The 26,246-nt window shown below is 28.9% G+C and overlaps 1 protein-coding gene across 3 annotated transcripts in view; it reads left to right on the forward strand.

The window, feature by feature from the left end:
• Positions 1-15,225, forward strand: part of LOC118182622 (disintegrin and metalloproteinase domain-containing protein 11-like) — a 368,998-nt gene extending 353,773 nt beyond the window's left edge. For all 3 annotated transcript variants that reach the window (XM_035351993.2, XM_085813274.1, XM_085813275.1), the window contains one exon: positions 1,098-15,225. In XM_035351993.2, coding sequence (XP_035207884.2) covers positions 1,098-2,247 — 1,150 coding nt within the window. In that variant the 3' untranslated portion in view covers positions 2,248-15,225. The remainder of the gene's footprint in view (positions 1-1,097) is intronic.
• The last annotated feature ends 11,021 nt before the right edge of the window (positions 15,226-26,246 follow it).

Here is a 26,246-nt window from a genome sequence, read left to right on the forward strand (position 1 = left end):
TGAAAGATAAGAGCATTCTACATGTATCTTTTAGGTTTCTTCTTGAAGAATTTGGTGCACGTTATATGGCGAATGCACCTAAAAATAAAAATATATAGCTTGAAATTATAGATGTGCGTTATACGCTGGAAAATGTGGTAATTAAAAATTGACCAAATTTTGATTCTAGAGACAGGCAAGGTAACCTTGACATCTGCCAAAACATTGCTCAGTAGTAATGATGACAGTACCCTTAAACAGAGAATTTACATGAAGTAAGTAAACATGCAATAAAAACGCAGTGCAGATTTATGATATACAGAATTTAAACATTTGTTATAAGTATTCAGAGCAATTCTTAACTTATATTGAACACAGCAATTTATTATAAAATGCATCATTTGTTGCCTTTGCTGCACTCACACAAGGTATTATTCAGCACACATGGATGGAAATAGAATACTGCTTTGATATCTGCAGAAACATCAACAGATAATTTTACTCTGTGTTTTTCAGTTAATCTTAGAAATAAATAAAGCTTAATTTGTGCCTTTAGATTTCACCACAAGTTTAATTTTCATTGGAATGGGCCGACTGATAGTTTTCCCAGAGCATAATATTAATAATTTTTCTGTAGATCCTTGAAGTTTACTTAATTATATACTGCTTTCTTGTAAAGTAATGTTTCCACCAGTTGTTGCAGCTATCAGTGCATAACTGGATAAGGTTCTTGAACTGCTTTTTAGTATGTAATTATTCATTTTTATTTATATCTTTGATTGTAGCAAAATGAAGACAGAGAGACATTTATTGCCATCTAATGTATGCTTAATTTACTTTCTTTTATTTGTTACTTAGTCCTCACAATTATTTTTTAATATAAAATTAGATCAGAGAATTATAAAAAAAAAATTTATGGTTATAGTGTTGCTCATTTCTGGCTTTGAGTTAAAAAAAAAAAAAAAAAATCTGCTAAAATAGCAATAGTAATATGTATCATAATTTATGACTAAATTCTACTATATTATGAAACATATTCAATACTCATAAGGTTTCAAGAGAAATTAATTAATTAAATTTCTCTATGATATTCATTAATTGTTACTATATTTATCTAGGGAAGACAAGCTTCAGGAATTAAAAAGACAGCAGGTTTTACAGCTCAAAGATACTTCTTGTTCAGATGGAGAAGAACTACTTGATGAAACTTCTGCTTTCATAGAACTTTCACCCAACAATCTCTCTAAGGTTCCAGAAAAAGGCATTTTGAAGCGTGCCATTAGGTCAGATAAAGAAAAGTGGAGTGATGAAGCGTCTCAGTCAGATAACCAAGATATAATGAGCCAGGCAGATAGTCATGCAGAACGTAACAGTGATGCATTAACAGAAGTTGAACGAACTTTAAAGAGCTTGAATGGATATCATGAGGAAATATTAGAAGCCCTTCATACTGTGTCTTCCCATCGTCCAGTCGATAGCCAGGGAAGTCCACAGGATGGGAAAAAGACTTTTTCTGATGCTGTATCTGATTACAGCATCATGAAGAATAGTACAGAACATTTGGGAAATACTAGTAGTGAAGAAGCTGAGGACATGGTGCCTCCTTGTGGCCCCATAAGAATTAGAAACTTAGAGGACCTTCTAAGACAGTTGGAACATCAGCCACTCCATGTTTCTCCAGCTGGCTCTGATCTCCGCCTCAGTGAGCCAGAGGCTGACCGCCATTATAGGGTAGAAAGGACGGATAGTGCTAGTGGTACTGAAAGTCAGTTGGAGCCAGGTTTACAATTTTACTTAGGGAGAAAGCAAAGACCCACTGCTTCAGATATCTCCAGTCGTTTTGCTCGAGTTCCTCCAGCTGAACCAGAAGAAGAAGATGAAGATTTTGATGAGGAAGGTAGTATTGAAGAAGATGGAGAAGAAGGTGATTATTCTTCTCATCAGTTTGTCCGTAGTGCTAGTGAAGAAGCCCTTCCCATAACTTATAAACCTGATTACACTTATGAACGAAACTTAAATACCATGCAACAACAGGAGAAGACTCTGAAGCGTGATGGGTGTGAGTATGTACCTAGTCCGCCTTCTGATGAACTTTATGATGGTTTATATGATGATAAAGGTTACTTCCCTCCTTTAACTGCCAGGGCAGATCGAGCTCAGTTGCCAGTGACTGCTCCGCCTTCTTCCAGCTCCTCCACTTCTGGCTCGCAGCCTCCTTCGGGAGCCAAAAGAAAAGGAAAAAAGAAATTTCCGGAGTACAAGGTTTAACAAATGTTTTTCATAATAGTTTAAAAAAGAACATGCTAGTCATTAAATTATTATTATCTAACATCTTCAATATCAAGAATTTATGGGAGAAACATAACTGTGGACCACACCTATCCTAACAATGGGCAAGTTTTTAACTTATTCATGTGGCATCTGCACATAGTCAGAACAGGTTTGTACCTCACATTTGCTCAGAATTCAGGTTGCTGTGACAAGCCACCTTTATATACGGTCATCCAAAGACCAATTTTATTTTTTGCTCATTGTCTACAGCTACCTTTTTATGATTAATTTATATACATTTATACACATGTTTATTTTGTGTTTTAGTATTTTTGTTGATTTTTTGTTTTTATTATTGATGCATTCTGTCAGGGCCGAGCACAGTTTTTGCAAATACTATTACTGGTTTTTATTCTACAAGTATAAGACTAGATATATATTTGTTCTCAGTTAAGGTAACTGAAACTATCAGAAATATATGTTATCTTAAAACTATATATAAATATTAAATATTATAATTTTAGTATAATACTTAGTTAAATCTAGTCTTTATATGAGTTGTATTCAGTTGTAATGAAATGTTCATTGCTGAAATGGTGATCGGTGCTGATTATGAATGTGCCAATAAGCAGTATTAATGTACAGAAACAAAGACTGTGTACTACAAATTAACCTTTCATTTTGTACTTAAAAAGCTTGTATTTTTATTCAGAATGTAAAGAATGATTTTCAGTGACAGGTTTTGCCATAACTGCCATTTTCAAAATTAATTTTAAATTATTTAAATGCAAGCAGTAAGTAACGAAATTTACTTAATATATCAGTCCTTCTGTAATTTTTGTAAGAACTTATGAAATAAAGTAAAAGCAATGCCATTATAAATTTAAGGAACAAAATTTATGATGTGATAAAATAGTTTTGCTTATTTATGGTTTTTAAGAACAGGGAACAATAAGCAGCAGCTCCTTTTTCTATACATCTTTTGTTTACTGTGAAAAATAAAAAAGGTTTTTTTTTTTCCAGTATTTACCCTTAAATTGCAATGATCTTCAGATCAAAAACTAGGAACAAATAGATTAGCACAGATTTGTTTCAATTCTTCTTCATTATGATAAAGTATGAAATTTTAATATGTTTTTTAAAATTTTTAATAAATTTAATAATTTTAGTTAATATTCAATAATTAATTTTTTATTTTAACCATTTAAAATTTTAAGGAAACATTTGAACTAAATATAAATAGAATTCACAAATATTTAAACATATGTAATTTTATCAGTAAAACCTGGGAAATATTTCTAGTACCCTATACTTAGAATATTAAAAATTATTTATAGTTTCAAGAAAAGACAGTGTATTTGTTTTCGCTAAGAGAGGAGTGATTCTGTTATTTTATCCCTTTTATGGTGAATTTCAAGAGAAAAAAATTTAACTGTTGTAAAAATAAGATGTACTTTTGTAATATAAAATACACCCTTCCTCAATTTTAGTATGATTATTTTTTTCATTAATCGCTGCTTTGTTTCATTAGTTATAAATAATTCTTTAATATTTTTTTTATCTTATATAAATTCAGAATTTAATCATTGTATGATTTTAATTTAAATCTGAAAAAATTAACTTATCAACCCTTAAAGATATTTTCTTTAATTTTATTTTGTATACTGAAAATTGCTGTGTAATTCAAAATATATCACTAAACTAAGTAGTCCCTTAGAAAGCTATATTCATATAGTAGTTTAAAAAGGTAGTTAATAAATTGAGATATAAAATGCAAGTAATATTATGTATTTAGAGCATGAGCATAAATTCCTCTATTTACCTAATAATTATCCTGTTGTTATTTCTAAATTAATATCTTTTTAACAACATCAAAGTTAAAACAAAATTAATATTTTGTGTATTTTCATTAGAAAGAAGAGGAAAACTTTTCAACAGTAAACATTAAATTATTATGCAAAATAATAATTAAAAAAAAAAAAAAACAGAAAAATTTCTAAAATTTTCAAAAATATTTTTGATATAGCAAGTAAAATAAAATGATATTGCAATTGTTTTAACGTCTTGTAGCCTATGTAAAATTTTGTGAGAAAAGGGAAAAATCAACCCTGAAATATAGCTTCAAATAATGGATACTAAATATTTATTTCTGTTATTATTTTATCACTACAGGTTCCCTAAGTAATAATTAACCCTTACTTAATATATTCTTACTTATATAACTCTTACTTATTATATTCCTTTATAAAGTTTTCATTACAGTTGTCACAAGAATAAAAACATTTTAAAAAATAATTTGTTTTTCAATTAAATCAAACATACATCAGAAATATTTTATTTGGCATAAATATACTTAGAGCTTATTTTGAACTAGGATTTTCTCAAAAATTATACAGGGAAATAACCTCTTAAATAAAATAAAACATTTTTGTAAGCATCCAATCAATCAGTCAGAAGTCATGATAAAGTTTTGTAATAAATCATCAATGAGCTTTATTGATTTATAAAATAAATCAACAAAACAAAACATTTTGCATAAAACATATCATAAATTCATTTGAAATGCACATACATTTATGTTCTAAAATTGCTAAAAGAAAGGTGGATATTTCTTCAAAAGTTTAGATTAATTTGTAAGTAATGATTCATGTAGTAAAATATTTTACTATTCTGATTTTTGTATCGATTTTTGCATTAAAATTTCAATAAAAGTATCCTATTGATTATCATCTTTTAGACACAAGATATTATTAATTAAGCATACTTTTGTGTAAAATGTTAAGTATATTTCTGTGCACAATTTAATATGTATGTTTCATGTAATTTTAATTCATAATTTTTTATTTGAAGTTAATCATCTGTAAAATACTATTCTTCCATCATATAGGTAGTAAATTATTTATTTGAAATATGAAAATGCACATCTTTATCTTTTGCTAACAAGTGAGAAAAAGCATAGATGAAATAAAATATTTTATAAAGGGCAGAGAGTATCAACACTTTTTTTAATACTATATTGAATTCAAGCAAGGAAATTTTGAAGAAGGTGCAAACACTGGAGATAAATTCTGCATAACTGTGTAATATAACTTCTTTTTAATTATATGTAACATAATTGTAAAAAGACATAAAATTCAGCTTTGAGCAGATTATACTTTGTATGAAAGTACATAACATTACAATGCTCAATACTGAAAATCTATACTTAATATATAGAGATAGTAACCATAGTATGAATGTTTGGTAAATATTGTTTGAGTTATAGGATATTAGGATCTTATATGCATATATTATAAAACTTTATAATGAGTTATGCAGTTTCTTCTGTTTGTTAAAAGAAATTATTCAATTTTGTTTAATACAAAATTCTTCCTTAAGAAAATTTTATTGTCATATAACATTTATAATAAGTTTTCCTCTTTATTTTTCAGTTGATGTAAACAGTGTACATTAAATAGAAAAAAAGTTCAACTGCCCTAATATTTATTTAAAGAGAGGCGGCATTAAATTAATTTTTGTTACCTAGTTTTATCTGTACTCTCTTGATATTTGGAATTAATTTAAAATGCCTAATATTGTAAAATTCTTTTAAAGGTGTGTTTTAAATATATACAATAATTGCAAAAATACTAAAATCTTCTTTTATTTTTGAGCTTGAATAATTTTATCATATTAATACTGAAACCTTTATGTGAGATTTTATACTTAAAAAAAAATGGAATATGTGACAAACAATTGTATTTTAGATACATTGTAAAACTTTATATTTGACTTTTGCAAATCACTTGAAGTTATTACATATATTTTATGCTTTTTCTAATATAGTTAATATTATTCTATTGTATTTCGCCAGAGGTATTCCAGACATGCATAATAGAAAATCTATTAATTTAAAGAAATTAATGGATTTTTATTCAAATAGATGTAATATTATCTTTTTTAATTAATTAATTTATTTTTTGGCCTTTGAGATAACCATTCTTAACATACAGATATTCTGCAAATATCAGAACTGTTTAAAATATTGTTTTCACTCAAAATATTAGTTCATACAGATAAAATATCCATTTTAATAGTAATTGCAAAAAGTTGTAAAATTTAACTAAACATTTTCTCATTACCATGTAAGATTCTTCATTACCATGTAAGATTAAAGATGAATAAATTTCTGGAATTGGGGGAATTCATTTTGGAAGTTTAGTTTTAAAGACTTTGATAATACTTAAAGTGTAAATTTTTAACTGCTTTAACTTGGGTTTCTTCTCTTTTCCTATAAGTTTTAAATGCTGAATAAAATGATTTATTTAGTAATGCAAAAATCTGCAGATGATAGTAATCTGTAAATGCTGTAAGAAGCTCAGTGTTTAAATATGAAGTAGGATTATTTTGCCTTTCTGGCCTTAGTTTTAATACATAACTTCTTTTTAATGAATATTATTCATTTATTTACTGTACTGAATTGTTACCAATTGGTTCATCTTTTAAAGCACATAAACGGTACAATTCTGGTAATATTTGTCAAAATATTCATTCATTTTTAACTGCATATTTTTGTTACAATAGAAGGTATTGTTGAAATACAGGTAGGTATACTTTTAATCAGTCTGCTATATCAGTTCTTTTTTGCTTCTAGCCAGATCCCGTGTATTTGGCCTATCATCTATTCTTTGAATGTATTTTGTCACATTTTATATGGTTTGATTTTTCTTCACTTTTATACATAAAGTATGCTATATAATTACTACATGCATTTGCAAGTATATTTGTTTTCAATAACTGAAACAGCTAAAAAAGAACTGTTTTTATTTTAATGATAAATATTTTTCAGGAATGCTGTGAGTCTTAATTTGTCAAATAGATAAGAAATACCTGCATATGGAAAAATTGCAGTCTGTCTTAGCATTATTCAAAAAAAATTTTTTTTGAATATTTTATGTGAACTTATTACTAATGGTTAATTATTAACTTAGAAGTTCCCTTTTGGCTTTAATTGAGTATTTTCACATTATAATATACCAAGCATTGTTGTATTTCTTTTAAAATAACAAAAAAATTTCTTTTAATTGTAATGATTAAATTTATCATTCTTGAAGGAAGTTTTTATATTTATATTAAAGGAAATTAATATGTACTTCTTTTAATGTTATTTCATTTATGAAAAATCTTTAATTTTTATTGGTCTTTAAACATAGTGCAGAATTACATTATGAGTTATTGTATTAAAGCTAGTCAGAATATTTTGTAGTTTCTTTGCTTGTTTCAAATAAAAAAAAAAAAACCTTTAGGCAGCCCCCCCCCAGTTTGTTCAAAAAATAATTTAACAGATTAAAAAAATGATTAATTTTATAATTTTATGCCTGTAAATATAATGCTGTAAAAAATTTTTTAAAAAGACAAATTTAAAAAATAAATCATTAGGAATGCATTTATAGAGCTTCAGTATGTATCAGATATAGATATTACTAAAGACAGGATTATAATAAATTTCTACAACCTTTTTTTAATAATTCCTCATTAACCTTGCATGTGCATTCTTTTATAATTCTAGATATAATTATTACAAAACGGTTCTCAAAATGAATAAAATATTTTTATAAATATAGGGTACTAATATTTATTTCATAAATGATAATTACTGTGTATAATTCATTTGTATGTATGTCTTATTACTTATATCTGTATATTAAGTGGAGCCTGTTATCTGTGTTTTTGTTACTTTATTATAATACACAGTGCAGTTATGACTTATGATAAAAATATTTGTGGTGAGCAATCTGGGGTATTAGCCTCAAAATATTGATTTATATAATTTAGACTATCCTACTCTTTTCATTCGTGATAACACAAATCTCAAATAAGTACCACTGTATGTTCAAGGACTTTAGACTATCTTCACTTCTAATTGAAGCAAATACTTTGTATACAAATAGGTATGATTTAGGGTAATTAATTCCTGTCTCTAGTAATATAATCACTGTGTGACCGACTTAACGTGGCAGCTATTTTACCTTCTCTGTGTCTGTCATCGCATCAAACTGCATGCAACATCAGATTTGTTTCCTCTTTTTCATACTGTTTTTTATAAAATCCTAGAGCACTTATATCTTAAGAAACAAGCTGAACTAATGAAAGTGATTAAATATGACTTTTTGTTATTTCATTTGAAACACTAGAAAGATATAAGCATTCAATTATGCATAATTTCCAATGTTTACAGATCAGAACATCTGGTTTTGAAAGTTTTAGTGCAGCAGGTATTCAAGACAGAATCGAACCATTCATTTTCTGTAGATGCATCATACAGTATAACATTTGTACACCTTTCTAACATTTTACCTCCAGCTATATTAACTTGAAGGTAGTAAAATATATCCATGTAAACTTGCTATACTATAGAACCTTGGGTAAGAGTTTCTCAACCTAATTTAATTTAAGCTTTAACAATTTTAGATAGCTTTCCCATTTCTCTTCTATTGATGCTATAATTAAAAAAATATGTGTTCTTGAAAACTGCATGAATGCATTAAGCAGAAGTATTCTATTTAATTGCCAATTAGTTTTATACTAATATGATAAATATATGTATTTTTCAAAGAAAAATATGAGCAGAAATAATGTGAAAGTAAATTACCAGTACCTTCAGTATCTTTTAAATTTCAAGAAATTAACAAAGTAATTTTGTACAATTTTCTTCTAGTTGATAATTCATTTTTACAATTTATTCAATAGTACATAAATATGCATATCGCCATGTTTGTGATTGCAAATCATGTATCTTTGCTCATGGAAATAAAATAAAGAGGTTGTTTGTGAGATTTTGTGAAGACATAATATCTCATCATTAATAGCATGTAATAAAAGTGTATTAGTCAGAATTTTTAAAACTCATTCAGTTTTATTATTACCACCACTTAAAGCTTTTACACTATATTCTAAAACACCTTCAATTGCATTCTCAATTTATTAATGTTTTATTGCTCTCTGATTCCGTTTTAAAAACAAAAATTACAGAATATAGCAAAATGCTATGCACTAACAGAGCTAATTATAATTTTAAATTCAGAATTTAAAAATTCATATTCATTGTTAAACAACAAGTATTAATAGTTTAATATTTTTTTATTTCATTCAGTAAGTGTGAACTTTTCAAACAGGTACACCATTATATTAACTTTTAGTATAAGGAAACAGTATTCTAATAAAAATTGCATTTTGTTATGTATTTGTAATTGAATCATGAATCTTATTTGTAACTACTGAGAGACTTCAGTTAGTAAAAAATAATTTATTTGTTTTATTTTATTTCCACAGTTTTAACCCATGTTACATTCCTAAATTTTACGTCAAATATATTTTAATTAATTAAGTAACCTAGCCAGTTATTCGGTAAACAAGTGCTGAATCAACTGCTACACCCCACCTAATATTTGAGAAAATGTTAAGTGCAAAACATAAAAACTTGACAAAATGCTGAAGTGTTTAAATATTTTTTTTTTATAATTTAATGGTTAAAAACAATTTTTCTTTAATTTTAGAATTTTGAAATTATTTTTTGAAAAATTAAATTTCAAAGAAATCCGTCCATCTTTTCTCTTCAAACTACATTTTAATGCAAATTTTGTGTGGAATACTTTTTTTTTTTCCCAAGAAATAAATTTTTTAAAGTGACTTAATTACGTATCTATATTTTTTCCCTAGATTTATTCCTATAAGCATTATTTAAATATGTTACATATGTTAAATTTTCTAATTGAAGACATTATCTGAAGTATAAAAAGAATAGCTTTTATTGTTAATATATACTAAAATTTATATATAAACAAAACAAAAGCAAAAGGTTGAGAAAAAATTACCACAGGTTAATTATAGGTGAAATCCTTTAAAAAAGAGCTTTGTGATCATGTCCATTGTCATATTCTAATTTGTAGTGGTTTAACACTATAAATTAGATACATGCGTGAATTCAGATTTAACTAATTAATGTACATAATATTGGAATATCATCTGAAAACTTTATCTGGCAACTCTGATGAAAGATCTAAGTGAATAATTTATATTATAATGGTTTTGTTTGTGAACTGACATTTAATTGGCAGCTGTTTCATCCAAAGTATGATTACCATTAACTGGTGTCAAAAACTTAAGACATTAATTTAAATTCAGAAATTAGAAATATTATAATGTTTTGTAAGAGAACATCTATATTTTTGAAAAATTGTATGATAGAAATATTTTTCCTTTTTCATGTATCTTGGAGTCAGAATTAAAATTATGTTATGCATTTTTAAGTTGTAAAATTTTTAATTAAACTTTATTTAAATAAAAATAATTTCAGGTATTAATCACAGCTTTATTTTATGGTAGAGCAAATAGTAAAACCATATTGAATTTTGTATGTGAGATAGATATGATTTTTAAAACAGCAGCTTTTAAAAGAAATATGCATTATTTAATTTTTATATTAATAATTTATGCTCATAGAAATGCCTTGAATTTTAAAATGTACTTTATTTATTCATATTTGTTTTGTTGAGTTAAAAAAAATATCTGCAGTCAAATAATTATTTAAATGGGTATCCTCAAATATTTTTCAGTATTTACCTTTCTGGAATTCATGATCATCAACCAGGAAAAAAAAAAATGGTGGGAGGTGCATTAATTTACTAAAAAATAAGTGAAAATTATTTTTTTTAAGTTGATTGATATCATTGAGGATTTAATTTTATTATATGTGTATGAATTTATTTAATTGATATCTATAACAAAAACATAAAAAGTTATTTGTTTATTTTAAAATTTTTTACATATATTGCTAGAATGATATATAAGTTTCCTAATTGTGAAAGTTAATTATGATAGAAACTATAAACAGTAATTATTAGTCACCTTGTAGTTAAGGCTTAGTTTGGCAAGATAAAGATAATATTATATGAAGAATAACTTTTCTAATTGCCCAATTTTGCCTTCAGAAACATTATAAATTTACAAAATACCCGAGGGTCAATAAACACTTTGAGGGCTCCATATATACAGGATTAAGGTGGGTTTTTAGTTCCAAGTTAGATGTCTGGATCTACTGTTTTCCCCCAAATAGTTTAAAAAGCAGAGGTTCTCAATCAGGGGGTATCAGGATTATTTATTTTATAAATAAATGTATATGTATTATTCAAGTTTTAGAAAGAAGGAAGGGATCATCTAGCAATGATGAAATGTGGAACAGATAAAAAATAATTTAAGCTGAAGATTGTGCATTGATTTTATGATAAAATAAATAAATTTAGTAATCCACAGTAGAATATTTCTGGTTGGGAATTTTATTCAAATTAAGATTTTTTAATTAAGAACATTAAGTTGGGATTATATCTCTTTACATTTATTGTGTTCTTTTACCCTAAAAGGGGGATGGGAGCTATAATTATATTTTTTTACTATTCATATGTGAGCATCATGAATTTCTATCTTTAGTCAAAATCATCTTAGCATATTCTAAAAATCTAAAAGTTGGTTTTGGACATTCTAGGAAAGATTTGCATAAGAACTTCAAATTTGTAGATATAGTGTATTAATAAACTAGTTCAAATTTCTTCATTTAGCAACATTGCATACTTTTTATTGTTACGTATCCTACTAGTTTTCACAAAATTACATATTTTAATTTTAACTAAAAAATTAATTTTAGATTCTTGGAATATGTTAAGTGTCATTTTGTTTTTATTTTTTAAATTGTCATTTAATTTGAGTCAATCTAATTCTTAAGAATAATTAAGTATTTATTATTATTATTATAAAAACAAAATAGTCGGTTTCCTGCTATGTTTACCTGTTTTTCATTTTCATTCTTATACAGTTGTCTGGTTTCTCATGTTTTTTTATTAAAAACTTAGGGGCCATATAAGTATATCTTAATTTCATGTGAAATAATAGTAACTAGTTTAATGATGCATTATGAGATGCTTTTACAATTTAAATTTTGTCTTGAGATATTACTAAATGCTTTTATTCTGTTTTCTATATCACATGTTTAAAATCAGCTTTATAAAACTTAATATATATGTAACATCGCTTTATTTATAATGTTGCCAAAGATGAAAAAGGAAATTTAATCTCTTAATTATTATATCTGCTAGCGATTTTTTTACGACGAAAGTTATTAAAGTATATAATGTTCAAAAATTAATTTTTTTTATCTCTCAGATTTCTGAGTCAGCATTAAACTGATATTCTAAATAAAAACGGAGAGACAGTATAATATTTTAAATCATTGCATATTTTTAGAATCAAAATACTTATCGATCGCAGTATTGAAATCGATGCTGCGGTTTTTTATGATACAATGAAAATAACAAAAATTCATTTGCTGATGAAGGGAATGTAAATGAAAAACCAGGATATATTCAGCATAGTTTATGCTCTGAGTTAAAATAAATATCCAACAATTTTCTCCGTACTGAATTGATTTTAGGATTTAGAGAATGTCATATTTACGCATTACGAAAAAAAAATTGCGGGGTAAGTTTTCAATAAAATATAGTTTGTTTTTCATATTTTAAATTTTATACATTTTGATGAGTTTAGAATTTGAATAAATGAGAAATTACTAATTAAATTGAGGGGTAATTAAATCCTCGAAACTAGACCTTACTACAACTTTTTAAATGAAAATTTTGAATAAGGTATGCAGTGTTTGTTCACTTTGCTTTTCACTAATAATCAGGATTCACTAATAATTGGATTCACTATCTCCATTTGTGAATCCAATATATTCACAATTGGAGGCGCATTCACTAGCTAAAATTTGTCAGATTATTTCACATGCGTAATAAGCAATCAATAAAATTTATCACCATAGTTATAAAATGTATCACTATTTAATTAGAATTAAATTTTTTTTTAGAATCACTAATAAAGCAAAATAGAGCAAGTATTTAACAGTTTATATTTCATGTATGATAATTGCACAAATGAAGGAACAAAGTATAGAACCTCAAAAATCTGATTTTATAATTTAAAAATATTAATCAGAATCAGTAGTATATGTATCGGTTAAAAAATTAAGGCAAATTTTATTGGAAAGGGAAATATCTAAGGGATTGTTTTATTCATCATGTGTTATCATTCTTTATTCGAAGCGTATAAGAAATTTATTTAATTTAAAAATTTGTTTCTTGAATACTCTCTAATCTACGTAATTTAATTTATCAAGATAAAGATAAATATTGCAGTATCGTTTTTAAACTTACCAAATTGCATGATTTTCGATTTCAATTAACTAACAGATGTTTTCAATTCGATCTAATATAAACTATCTATAAATTAGTTTTTAAAATAGCTATTATGAATTATTAAATATTGAATAATTAAGTATTTATTATTATTATTATAAAAACAAAAAAAAATGGGTTTCCTGCTATGTTTACCTGTCTTTCATTTTCATTCTAATACAGTTGTCTGGTTTCTCATGTTTTTTTATTAAAAACTTAGGGGCCATATAAGCATATCTTAATTTCATGTGAAATAATAAGAAATAGTAAATAGTTTAAAGATGCATTATGAGATGCTTTTACAATTTAAATTTTGTCTGGAGATGTTACTAAATGCTTTTATTCTGTTTTCTATATCACATGTTTAAAATTAAATGTTTAATCATTTTTTTTAAATTTAATTATCATTTTATTAAATATTTAATAATTTTAAGGCAGTGTCTGAATGTTTTAAAAAGGGAGAATTTATTTTCAGCTTTTCTTTTAATTTCTGAATAATTAACTGAAATGTAGTTGAAACTCCCCTCCCTCTTCTTTTTTTTTTTTTTTTTTTTTTTTTTTTTTTGTAGGTTATAATCTCAGTAAACCTTTATAAGAAAATATATAAATCATATCCTCAGTTAAGTCAATTGAGGAAACAAATTATGGAAATGTTAAATTTTGATGAATATCTGAAATTAGATGTCTATTTGGATTTTTTTTAATATGAATTGCTTGATGTATGCAAAATTTGGAAGACCTAAACGAAATGTATGTCAGTTTTTATTTAGTTTTAATGATTTTCTTTTAAATTTTAAGATATAAAATTTTAGTTGTGTAATTATTTTGAAATGGCTTCCAGAATTAATCTTCTGTGAGACTCTTAAATTTGTTGTAAATTGTTATATAGTTCGATCGATAGTTAGACGCGTTTCTTAAAAATCGTGAGTTTTGCCTCTGTGTACCACTCGGGCAGACTCGAGACGAAGGCAATTAAAATCGTAATTAGTCTCACAGAACATTAATTTTGGAAGTCTGGACTAGTCTGAAACAGTGGTAACTGAAGTTTACTGCGATTATTTTGACTATCAAGCCTTTTCACGAAGTGAAAACATGCGATTCAATCAAGCCTTCAACTTTTTAAACGCCCGAGTGGTTTGAGAGGCAGTCTAGAAATATCGTCTGAGCTACGCGTCTTAAAATTGATCGAACTCTGAACGCGTTTCTTGAAATCCTTAAACTTCATTCTAATTTTTTTTCGATATCACGTAATTAGGATACGCACAATGTTATCTTTAACTGCTATAGTTCAAAATTCACACAGTTGACTCCAGTTACTTAAGCATTTTCAATGTCAGTTTAAAAAGATTAAATAATTTTTTAATGAGAAATGTTTGTAGTGTTAAGATACAGTATGCCAGTTAAAGTTTGAGATACCACCACGGTCGAAGTACCAATTTGAAAATTATGTAATTAGTCTAATTAGTAAAATTTCATTTGCAAAAATGGAAAGAAGAAATCACACTCCATGTTTATGTTTCGACTAGTGGTGAACTCACAGCGTGTATTTAGTGATGCTAACGACTGCGAAAATTGATTTTGTATAGACAATGAAAGATATGTTGTTATTTCCTTTTCTTTTCCATTTTAAGTTTGCTTTTAGAAAATCATCACACTTAAATGTCTTTTGAAGTTTGTATTGTCCAAGGAAATAAAGAAATGATGTATTGCTTTACCTTTTGCCTCTTTGTTATTGTTGCAGTATAGAGAGAACTTTATTTTTTCGTTTATCAGTTATACGGTTAAATCGTGAAACATTTTCGTTCCCGTAAAACAAAATATAAAGTAAAATTTATTCTTTCTTTAAATACACAGCTTAGTTTCCCCCAATTATACATAAAACAATTAAACTTATCTTTATTTACTTAAAAATAAAACAGTTTTCTTTAATTAGAAGTTTTTTAATTATTATGTCGTACGAACAAAAACAGTTCTATTTTAGTATTACATTAAAAAAAATTGTACATGTTTCAGTTTACATTCCCTGTATTAAAATTAAGAAACATTATTTTCTGCTTGACTAAAACAAAAAGCATAACCAATATCTGTGCAGCTAAAACTAAACATTATTATGTGCTGATTGCAAAACATCCCTCAAACCATGCCTTCACATCCGTGTTTTAACAGTAGATAGTAAGTTTCTCGGATTCAGTTCTTCGTTCAGCTTTCACCATATAATTATTCAGATCTAAATATATGAAATTTTGATTACTGAAAATATTAAAGTATGTCAGTATGGTAAATCTTTGTTTAACATGGATTTCCAAAAGGTCTTTTTGTTACTGAACGATTATTATTCATATGTCTTGACTACTCATCTAACAGTTTTAAGATAAGCTTTCATTGCAAATAATTCTTCGAATTCTGCTGCAAACTTTGTCAAAAGCCTTGACACGGAGTAGAAAGGCTATACAGTGGCTGATCGGTTAACGAACATAATTTTTTCGTTCCAAGATTATGTTCACTATCCGAATTGTGCGTTAACCGATCACCGATTTACCATATATGTTAATGGTAATTCGATTAATTCGTTCTGGAGTTCCTAAAAATTAAATTTAAAAAAAATGTCATGTACAAGTATAATTTCTTAGTTTATTTATTACAAATATATTACATACATATAGTCTTACTTATTAATCAGTCCTTTTCCTTTCTTTGGGCGTTAAAGAACACGTCCAATGTCGATTGTTTTTCTGTCTCCTTCAGGACTTTCAGGAAATGATTGATAACAATGTCGTTGTAGAAATCAGCAACCCTATTGACATCAGCTTGGTTTGAGTGCCATTTTAAGACCGTTGCTTTGACATCCTTCCACTTCTTCAAAAGATCTTTAATGGCAGATTGTCGGCATTGCTCCTCATTCGTCTTCCTCTTTTTCAGAAGGAAACACATTTCACTGAGTTTCTTGGTGTTCTTCATTCAAGATTTCTTGGAGTTCTTCTGCCGTCAAGGTACCTTCATGTTCCATTATAAGCTCTTCAATGTCATCCTCGTTCACCTCCAATTCCAGATCTCTCGCAGTTGTTAAAATCTCATCCATATTTCAGGGATGTCACCCTGATCACCTCCGTCTCCTTGAACGAGGGATGGACACGGCTTTCGCCAGGCAGAAACCAAGTGTCGTTGAGTGATTTATGACCACGCCTTTTCAGTAAGACGAATAGCTTCGAGAATGTCAAATTTTTCTATCCAAAACGTTTTTAAAGTCATTTTTGAGGAGAATTGGCATGCTTCAAAACAGCACACGAGTGTGCAATTTCTTGAAACCTGCAATAACTTCTTGATTCATTGGCTGAATCAGTGAAGTCGTATTCGGAAATAAAAACTGCACTGTCAGCCAGGGAAAGTCTATCAGCAAATTATCTTCAAGGTCCTTTGGGTGCCCTGGTGCGTTGTCCAATAGCAGTAATGCTTTCAATGGCAAGTCATTGGTATCGAGGTAGTCCTTGATGCTCGGGGCACAAACTTCAAATAGCTACTCTTTGAAAAGAACCTGCGTGACCCATGCCCTCTGATTCGATCTCCACATCACTTTCAGTTTTCTCTTTATTATGGAATTTTTTTTAATGCTCTAGTATTCTCAGAGTGGTAAACGAGAAGTGGTTTAAGCTTCATATGACCACTAGGGTTAGCTCCCAAAAGTAACGTCAACCGGTCTTTCATGGGTTTTATGCCCAGGAACACTTTTCTCATCTTTCGTGATGTAGGTACGGTTCAACATGTGCTTCCAAAACAAACCAGTTTCATCACAATTAATTATTTGTTGTGGACAATACTCTTCTTTTTCAATGAATTTTTGAAATTTGAGACGGAACCTCTCAGCTTCTTCTTTATCTGCACTATCAGACTCACCATGCATGACCACGTGTTTAATGCCCGATCTCCTTTTAAACTTTGCAAACCAGCCAGTGGTAGCCTTGAATTCTAGATTTTCGGATGACGAACCTGGAGTTTGTTCTTTCAATTTCTCAAAAATTTCTCTAGCCTTCTCTTAAATGATTAGCCATACTAGTTACATCTCTTTTCATCTCCCGTTCATTTATCCAAACTAAAAGGAAACTCTCCATTTTTTCATGGATGGCACTTCTTTGCTTCTCAGATGTAATTTTCGTTACTCCTTTAGCGGCTTGAGTTCTCTTCATGATATCTTTCTTAGCTAGGATTGTGCCTACTGTAGACCTGTTCAAGCCGTGCTGCCTAGCAACATCAGTCATTTTTTGTCCACTCTCTACTTTAGTTATAATATCTTGCTTGGTTTTTATGGTGAGCGCAGTTCTTGACACTCCACTCTTTTTTGGTCCCATAATATTGTCAGATTTACAGGTTTTTTCTTATAAGGCGTTTAGAGAAGCACATAGGAAAATCACAAGGACAGAAACCAACTATGGTACACAATTGACAAAGTGTCGTCGCACACTACGGTACGCGTCGTACGGTGCTGCCTCACTGCTACATAGTATGAATGATGGCGTGTCAGCGCACGCGCACATCCATTTTCGGGACAAATTGAGGACTGATGTCGGGTGTTCCGGGAGCCGACAGGTTTTCGTTAGAATTAGTTTTTGTTCGTTATCCGCATATTGTTCATTGTCCAAACACAAAACTCTTTTCTGAAAGTGTTCGTTGTTCGAACTGTTCGTTAACCGATCACCCACTGTACTCCGTGAGCGTTGCATTTTGCTTGGTTTTTTAGTTGGAAAATCTCGGATTCCTTGGTATTTATTTGTTCGAAATGCTGGCCTGAATACAAATATATGTGAAAAAAATCTAAATTCGTTTCTTTCATATCGAGTAACTGCTTTTTACAAATAATTTCAAAAACGCAAATATCCGAAAACAGATGTAAGCCACTGTATTATACTTCATTATTATATTATTTTCTTCTGAGAATTTCCTTTCTCTTGGCAATTACATGTTAACAAGGTATTTCTCCTGCCTTCTTAGCATGCCTTCGTGGTGGTGTAATGGTCAGCACGCTCGGCGCCTATTCGACAGGTTCGAGTTCCGGCGAGTTAATTTTTTAAGCCCTAAAACATGAAGATACTGATTAAAAAAGCTTTTAATCGATTTGAGCCAAAGAAATCCCTCATGTTATCTACCTAGTTCTATTGCATTATCCTACTGCATTCGATTGCATAGCAGTCATTCCACACCCTGACAGCTAGTTTCATAACTGAACCATTTTTCTCTGAAGAGCAGTGGACAGCTGGACCACTGTGATTGCAGCTCGCTTAGAGTCAATGTTAAAATGTTTCGTGATACATGAACTGCGGTAACGTGGCATTTTAGATGCTACGATTTTTATGCAGGGCCATCACACATGTGTCGCACAGTTACTTAAACAACATTTCACGAATTTCTTTTTAAGCCGACACTGCCCGTATTCCTACCAGACCTCAACCTCTGTGACTTTTGGCTATGGGGTTATCTCAAAAGCACTGTTTATGGTGATAATCTAAACAATTTGATAGAAATGAAAAATGCGATACACCGACATGTTCGTAACATTCCTCCTGATATGCTAAGAGTGCTGTTGAGAATGCAGTAACAGGATTTAACTTGCTTTCGGAAAATGCTGGACGCTACATTGAATATGCTCGTTTCGGAAACAATTAAACACATTTTATACCGATGTTTCCATGTCTTATTTCATTTAACAATATTGCATACAGCGCCATTTTGCCCCTGGTGCCGAGTTTCTGAACTCTTTTTTTTTTTTTTTTTTCCCCCCGCAGAAAATATATTCCCATAACCTCCTTTACACGATTCTCAAGTTTGATAGCATTTGGTCCGGTAGTTTTCCTTTTATGACCATTTCAAAGTGGAACTTTAATTATAACCACCATGTAAATTAAACTTTAAAAGTTTGACAGTTTGGTTCAAGTCCCAGCTTTAAAAATATATATATAAATGTAATGATATTTTTAAAGCAATTGATTAAATTAAATTCTATTAATATTGCTTAATAATGCGTTGGCGATTCTCTACCTAAATTGCATCCCTGTTCCTAAATTTAGGCGAAATCCTTTCTTTAGTATAAAATATATTAACCTGTTGGCGCCCGCCAAATTGCCAAACTCATAAATCTGTCATATTACATAAAGTCCTTTAGAACACTCCTGATGAGAAGATAGCGTCACCTCGTGATTTCAATTAATATCGCTGATTGGAGGAGCCTCGTGACGAACACATATGTATAAGTAGGGCTTCTGCTCAAGGTACGAGGAGAAACGCTTGTGAGATGGATGCTAAAATAAACCTACCACTTTATATTCCAAAATTTGTCTCATTCCTGTTGCCCCGGCTGCACAAAACAAATAATGTATGAGAAATTACATTTCAGAAATATAAATTTTTATATTAATTCTCTTAGAAAGAATGTTTTAAGAAGCTAATTTTTCTCTCGCGTTATAGATTGTATAAAAAAAAACATGATCTTTAATATGATTTAAATTGTTTCAGGCGATATAAGAATCGGGTTACTCGGTGGTACAGAATAAACACTGCTGGACTGTTTTATTTCTTTGTCATTTAGCAAAAAATCTTTTAATTAAAATATTTATCCTTTGGACTTCGCTTTAAACTTTATAGTTAAAATGACTAGAAAATGAAAAGCTGTCTTCAGCTGAAACGCAATTTTAAAAAAATTGACAAGAATGCAAAATTTATGGAAGTCTAGCAATCGAAAAATCTTAATTTTCTTGTGTGAGCACTGAAAATAACTTGAGAAGGAAAGAAGAAAATTAGGGAGAAAAGCAAGCAAAGATTTGCAGGGAAATTTGGCTGTCACGCATACCAAGATGTTTCAAAAAGTTGGACGCTTTTGAATATACTTTCAGGATACTTCAAAGAATTTAGGTGTTCAAAGAGAAACAACTTAAAAGTGTACACCAACAAATGCCATCAATTGAGCTTGTGTTAACAGAAAAGACAAAGCGACTGGTTTTAGACTATATATGGTTGTATTAATTTAAATTACGTTATAAAACATCACATCGTATCATAAACGGAGAATCCCATGATTTCTCAGTCGAATTATTTGAAGATTCAGGAGTTTATCCAGTAATGTATCTGGATGTCACCTAAAGACTTTTTTTTCCCTCCTGATGAAACAGCGGCCGAGCGGTAAACTCGCTGAACACTGGTAGTTCCTTCCGAAGTTCTAATCCCGCGAACGGGCTGGCTGCATGGGCGTTTTCGTGGTTTTCCCCATGTGTAACGTGTCTACGAGCCAGTTTCCCTTAGAAAGTCCTCCACGAAGGCATCCCTTCCCTTAGGCAGATAGCCCTAGTGTGCTTTGTCATAATTAAATAAACCAAAACCTCTTGATGAAACCAGCCTTTCCTTTCACCTCATACCTTCGAAATGCTTAGCCTCTAAAGACTGATAAAGGCTCTGACCAAATACTGATGAAATGGATTGAATTGGATTATTAAGTTACGGCAAAGCAGGGCTATCTGCCTAAAAGGAAGGATGCCTTTGTGAAGAACTTTCCAATGGAAACCAACTGGCATACACGTTACACATGAGAAAATCCACGAAAACGCCCATGCAACCAGCCCGTTTACCCGGAGTGAACTACCAGCGTCCAGCGACTTTAACGCTCGGCCGTTTGTGGGCCTTTATGAAATGGAAGGCGATAACTTTATTTAAAATGATTGTCAGAAATACCAAGATTTTTCGAAAAGTTGGATGCTTTTTAATATACTTGCAGAATGCCTAAAGAAAAAGAGCAAGAATGAAGCAGAATGCCTGCAGAAAAAATAATTTTTTCGTAAAATTTAGTATTTGTATTTTTTTTTAATTTAAAACTTTTTAATCTTATGATATTTGATTCTTGCGATTTCAAAAATAAAATATTTGACTAAAATATGAATAACATTTTAAGAAACCAAATGTAGGATAAAAATTGTGTAAAGCAGTGGGCACAATGATAAAACTGTTTAAAGCAGTGTATGCAAGTCATCCTAAGTTAAAATGTCGGTTATACGTCTTTCTCATTTATATATCTTTTCTGAACGGAACATTGAAAGGCGTGTGAACTGTGCTTTACTGTATTTTCTCTTTTAATATATTCAGTTTTCAGATGCACCGTAGTCTGCGACACAAAGTATTCTTCTGAAAGAACCGCAATTCAGCAATTCAAATAAATAAAATAAAATCCTGGAAAATTTATATTAATAAATATATTTAAAATGCTCAGTTCAAATGAATAAGTAAAAAATTTTAAAATAACTATCTGAAGAGACAATGCAACACTAACAATTAAAATAAAAGTCTAAAAATTTAAAAATTACCTAAAATAGCAACTATAACTAAAAATATAGTATAAAGAAAACTATTTGAAAAAAAAAAAATAAATAAATAAACAATGCACCTTTTAATTTAAACTACGCAGTTCGAATGGGTAAAAAGAAATTTTTTAAATAGTTATTCGAAAGAAACCGTGCAGCTTAAACATTTAAAATATTCGAAAAAGAAAAAAAAATTACTTAAAATAATAACGCTTATAATTAAAAATATAATATGAAGAACATTATTTGAAAAATACATATGTACAGATATCACGCAAAAACATCGTTAAATTGCATTCGATAGCGGTCAAAATGGATATTTTCGTTGAAATATGCTGCCTGAAACTTTTCACGATTATAATACTTCCTTTTTACTTCGTACGAGGAACGATTGTTGCTTTTTTTCCACTCACGGGAAAGGAAAATAGGTTGCCATATATTAAGAAGTTTGCCAAGTGAGCTATTCTTGGCGCAACTGAAAAAAAAGTGGCAACATAAACTGTTGAATTTCTCACTGCACTGTCTCACGAAACTGTTGTTTCGCACCAAATATTACAAAATTTAGTATCTAGGCATAATTTGACTCGTAGAATCGAAATATGTAAAAAAAAAAAAAAAATGGTATGTTATTTCAGAAAAAGTCCGATTTTGTGTCAAAATACCTATGTTAGAATAGTGTTATGTATAAATCTAATATGTATCCTAAGTCGAGCTTTCGAGACATAAAGAACGCAATTTTAATTTTGTAAATCGGCCCAGTAGAACGGGAGATATAGAACTGTTCCCCATCTGAACTGTTGAGCAGTGTACATCTGTTTACCGAATATGGTGGGAGAGTAATAAAGTTTTCGGACTACGCTGTACTAATTGGGAATTGAAGCATGAAATTTGGACATAAAAATATCTGACAGTTCCGAAGATCTACAACAAAACCCAATTTTCAATATTCAAGATGAAATGTTATAATAATTAGGACGTAAAACCACTCTTTCCTGATGTCTGCCTCTTATCCTGATGTCTCTTATCCAATGTAGTACATTTGCAATCAGTACACAAATATATAACTTTGGACTGCTCTCTATCAGTTAGCGTTAATAAAACTTCACTCTGAAAAGATTGCGAAATTTTGGCCAGGCTTGTTTCACAGTAGTAAAACAGTAAGTTTTCGGAGCAAATTTTAATTTCTTAAAATTTGTTAGCTTTCAGTTTTCAAATAGTAGAACAATGCCTTACTGCCTAAGTCTATATAATTCGGGATTTGGGATTCAGATTAAAGGAGCCTTAAAATCATCCATTAATTCTCCGTAGTCATGTTTTTCATCTGAAATAGCGAAGAAAGTGGACATTCAAGGCTCTTGAACGCAGATATAATAAGGCTTTTTCTATGATACTGCATTTTTGTCACTCTGAAATTCTGCATTTGAGGAAAAATGTTTCTTTTAAACTAAATTCTGCGTATCGTATATCTTGAGATATTAAATCACTATATATATCAATATTGTCAGTGCGTGTCCTTCCTATATTAATCGTTATAACATGATTACTGAAAAACAAAACAATTCATATAATTAGTTTTAGAGAGTATATCAGAGATATACACTAGGGTGCAGCGAAAAAGCTTTTTTTTTTTTTAATTCATATTGCCTGAATCATTTAATGGTTCCAAATAAGCTAGAACAAATTTTAGTCCAAAAAATATTAACATCTTGAAGTTTCACACCTCAAGCGAATTATTTGTACTGACTTTTTTTAACGGTTTTATGCTTTTTTCATGAATTGCTTTAGCAAAAATGCCATTATTAGCGCGAGAAATTGCTTCCCACACCAAAATATTAAATTTAATGCCAAAATATACTACTAGAGGGCAGAATGGGTTCCAATCTGACTTGATTCTAGTTTGAGGTAAGCAATCACGTGGCTTCCATGATCTATCGACGACTTTTTATTGTCAACTAGCAGCTTCGCTGCCAGCCTTCGTCTGGCTTTTAAATGTACCTGAAAAATGGCTGAAGGAAACACCAAACGTTAAATTTAAAAACTGCGCAGAATTTACTCTGCAGAACAACTTCATAAAAAAAGTTATTACGTATAGCAAAATTACAATGAAATAAGCAATATTCCTTAATACAAATATTAATTATCCTAATAAATAAATTAACCAACTTCCCTTTGCAAAATCTTAAGAACTCAAATGGTATAAAGGAGGTTAAGAACTTCGTTTCCTAAAAAAATCACTCAGAACTTTTCAATATCTTAAAAACAGTGAAATGAGCAATAAATAACATAAAAGAATACAAAAAACAAAAATTTCTGAAAAGCAAAGTATAATTAATGGTACTTTATCTTATATTTTCAAGAGAAAAAAATTAGGTGCTACTTTGGTAGACGGTTGCACGGATTTTTGGCGATTTACATTGGCGCAATCGTTGCGACGGTTTTTATAGTCATCAGTAATCTTGAAAAATGCTGTTTTTACAAATTTTACGCATATAGTAAAGTATTAGAAACTTTAAAAAAATAAATATCGTTAAAAATAATGAATTAATTTTTTGTTGAAAACGTTGTTTTTTAAGATGGCTGACAAATGTAAATAAATACATTTACTAAGAGTATAAAATGCTAAAGTAAGGTTAAATTATTACTTTCATATAATAGAATAAAAACACCGCTATAAAAACATTGCGCCAACATTTAATTGGATTAAAATATTGCTTGAATATCGAATTAAAAACATCATACCAACGTTTAAAGAAATTAAAATATTACTTAAATACTTTAAAATAAGTTTTATAGAATTTAATTATTTAACATTAAAACATATGTGGCAATAAATATCTCAAGAATTTTTGAAAACATTGTATTAATTTTTTAATAAAAGTTGAAGTATACAATTATAAAGTAAAAGAAAATTATGTACTTACATTTTTTTAAAGTAGTTTACCTGTCGTATATTGATAAGTACCAGAAAAAAAAACGATATTCATCTGTGATCTACATTCTCGCACTTCATTAATGAAGCAATTAGCGAGGTTTCCTCCAAAAATTTAAAATAAATTTCCTCTGAATTTATAAATAAATCTTTGATTAGAAAAGCCAGGCTGGCCAAAATAAGGTCTCAAAGGGCAATTTTTTTTATTCCGATACCAATAATTCTTGGTAATTACCAATAACAACATTCATCTTCGAAACGGACATATCCACTCCATTTAAAATCTGAGGAATTCGAAGAGATGAATAATAAAATTTTAAAATGGCGCGGTAATGCACAAATATTCAGTAACCAATCAGGGAGCTTATTACATTACGCACAGAATTAAAATTATGTAAATAATCATTCATAATAAAATCATTTTTAAAACAAATGCAAAATTAAATTGTATTTTAATATTCAACAGCCATAAATAATGTTTAAAACATTAGATTAAATTTATAGATATTAACGTTTTAAGTAAGGTGACGTCATTGATTACGTCATCCACAACATAAAATTAAATATTATAAACAACAAAATTTTTATTTCAAATAAAAATGCAAAATTAAATTGATTTTTAAAATTTAGAAGCCATAAATAATATCTAAAACACTGAATTTATGCATAATAAAACGCATTATTTTTTAAATAAAATGACAACAAAGTATCGGTTACCATAAATAACTTATCCAGCAATGGGTTTACTATAAGTCGTATTACTCGCCAAAAGGAAAATTACCAAAATCCGTGCAACCGTCCACCAAAGTAGCACCAAAAATTACAATGAAATAAGCTATATCCCTTAATACGAATATTAATTATCCTAATAAAATAAACTTTCCGTTGAAGAAAAAGAAATCATGCAAAACTTTTCAATATCTTACAAACAGTGAAATAAGCAAAAAATAACATGAAAGAAACTCAAAAACAAAAAATTCCGCGCAGAATTTTACTCTGCATATAATATCTTTATAAAAAACATCAATAAAAATATATTATATATATAAAAAAATGGCAATGAAATATGCCAATCTCTTAAAAACTGTGACATAAGAAATACGATGAAAAATTGTTGCCAAACCCATATTTCTAAAAGAAAGAAACTATTCAAAATGATGCGATTTCATCAAAAATCTATCAACAACAATAAGAAAGGAAAATTGTTGCCAAAATCACATTTGTAAAGATGTGAGATGTTAAAAGTGTAGTCGGAATCTTCTTTTAAAATTTTTTTTTTAAATACAAAATATTATAATTTTTCCAAAATTCTTTTTGTATAAGCAGTCGCAAGAATAAAAGTTTAACGTGTCCAAAAATTAAAGAAAAATAAACTGTACATTTTTAAACATAAACTTTTTTAGAAAAAATCCCGTTGAAAAGGTGTTAAGCTCACTTTGTTAAATAAATTCGTATTTAATCGATTTATTGAAA

Source organism: Stegodyphus dumicola, chromosome 3, assembly GCF_044657685.1.
Source record: "Stegodyphus dumicola isolate Sdum_Otavi_A_Nest chromosome 3, ASM4465768v1".
NCBI lineage: Eukaryota > Metazoa > Arthropoda > Arachnida > Araneae > Eresidae > Stegodyphus > Stegodyphus dumicola.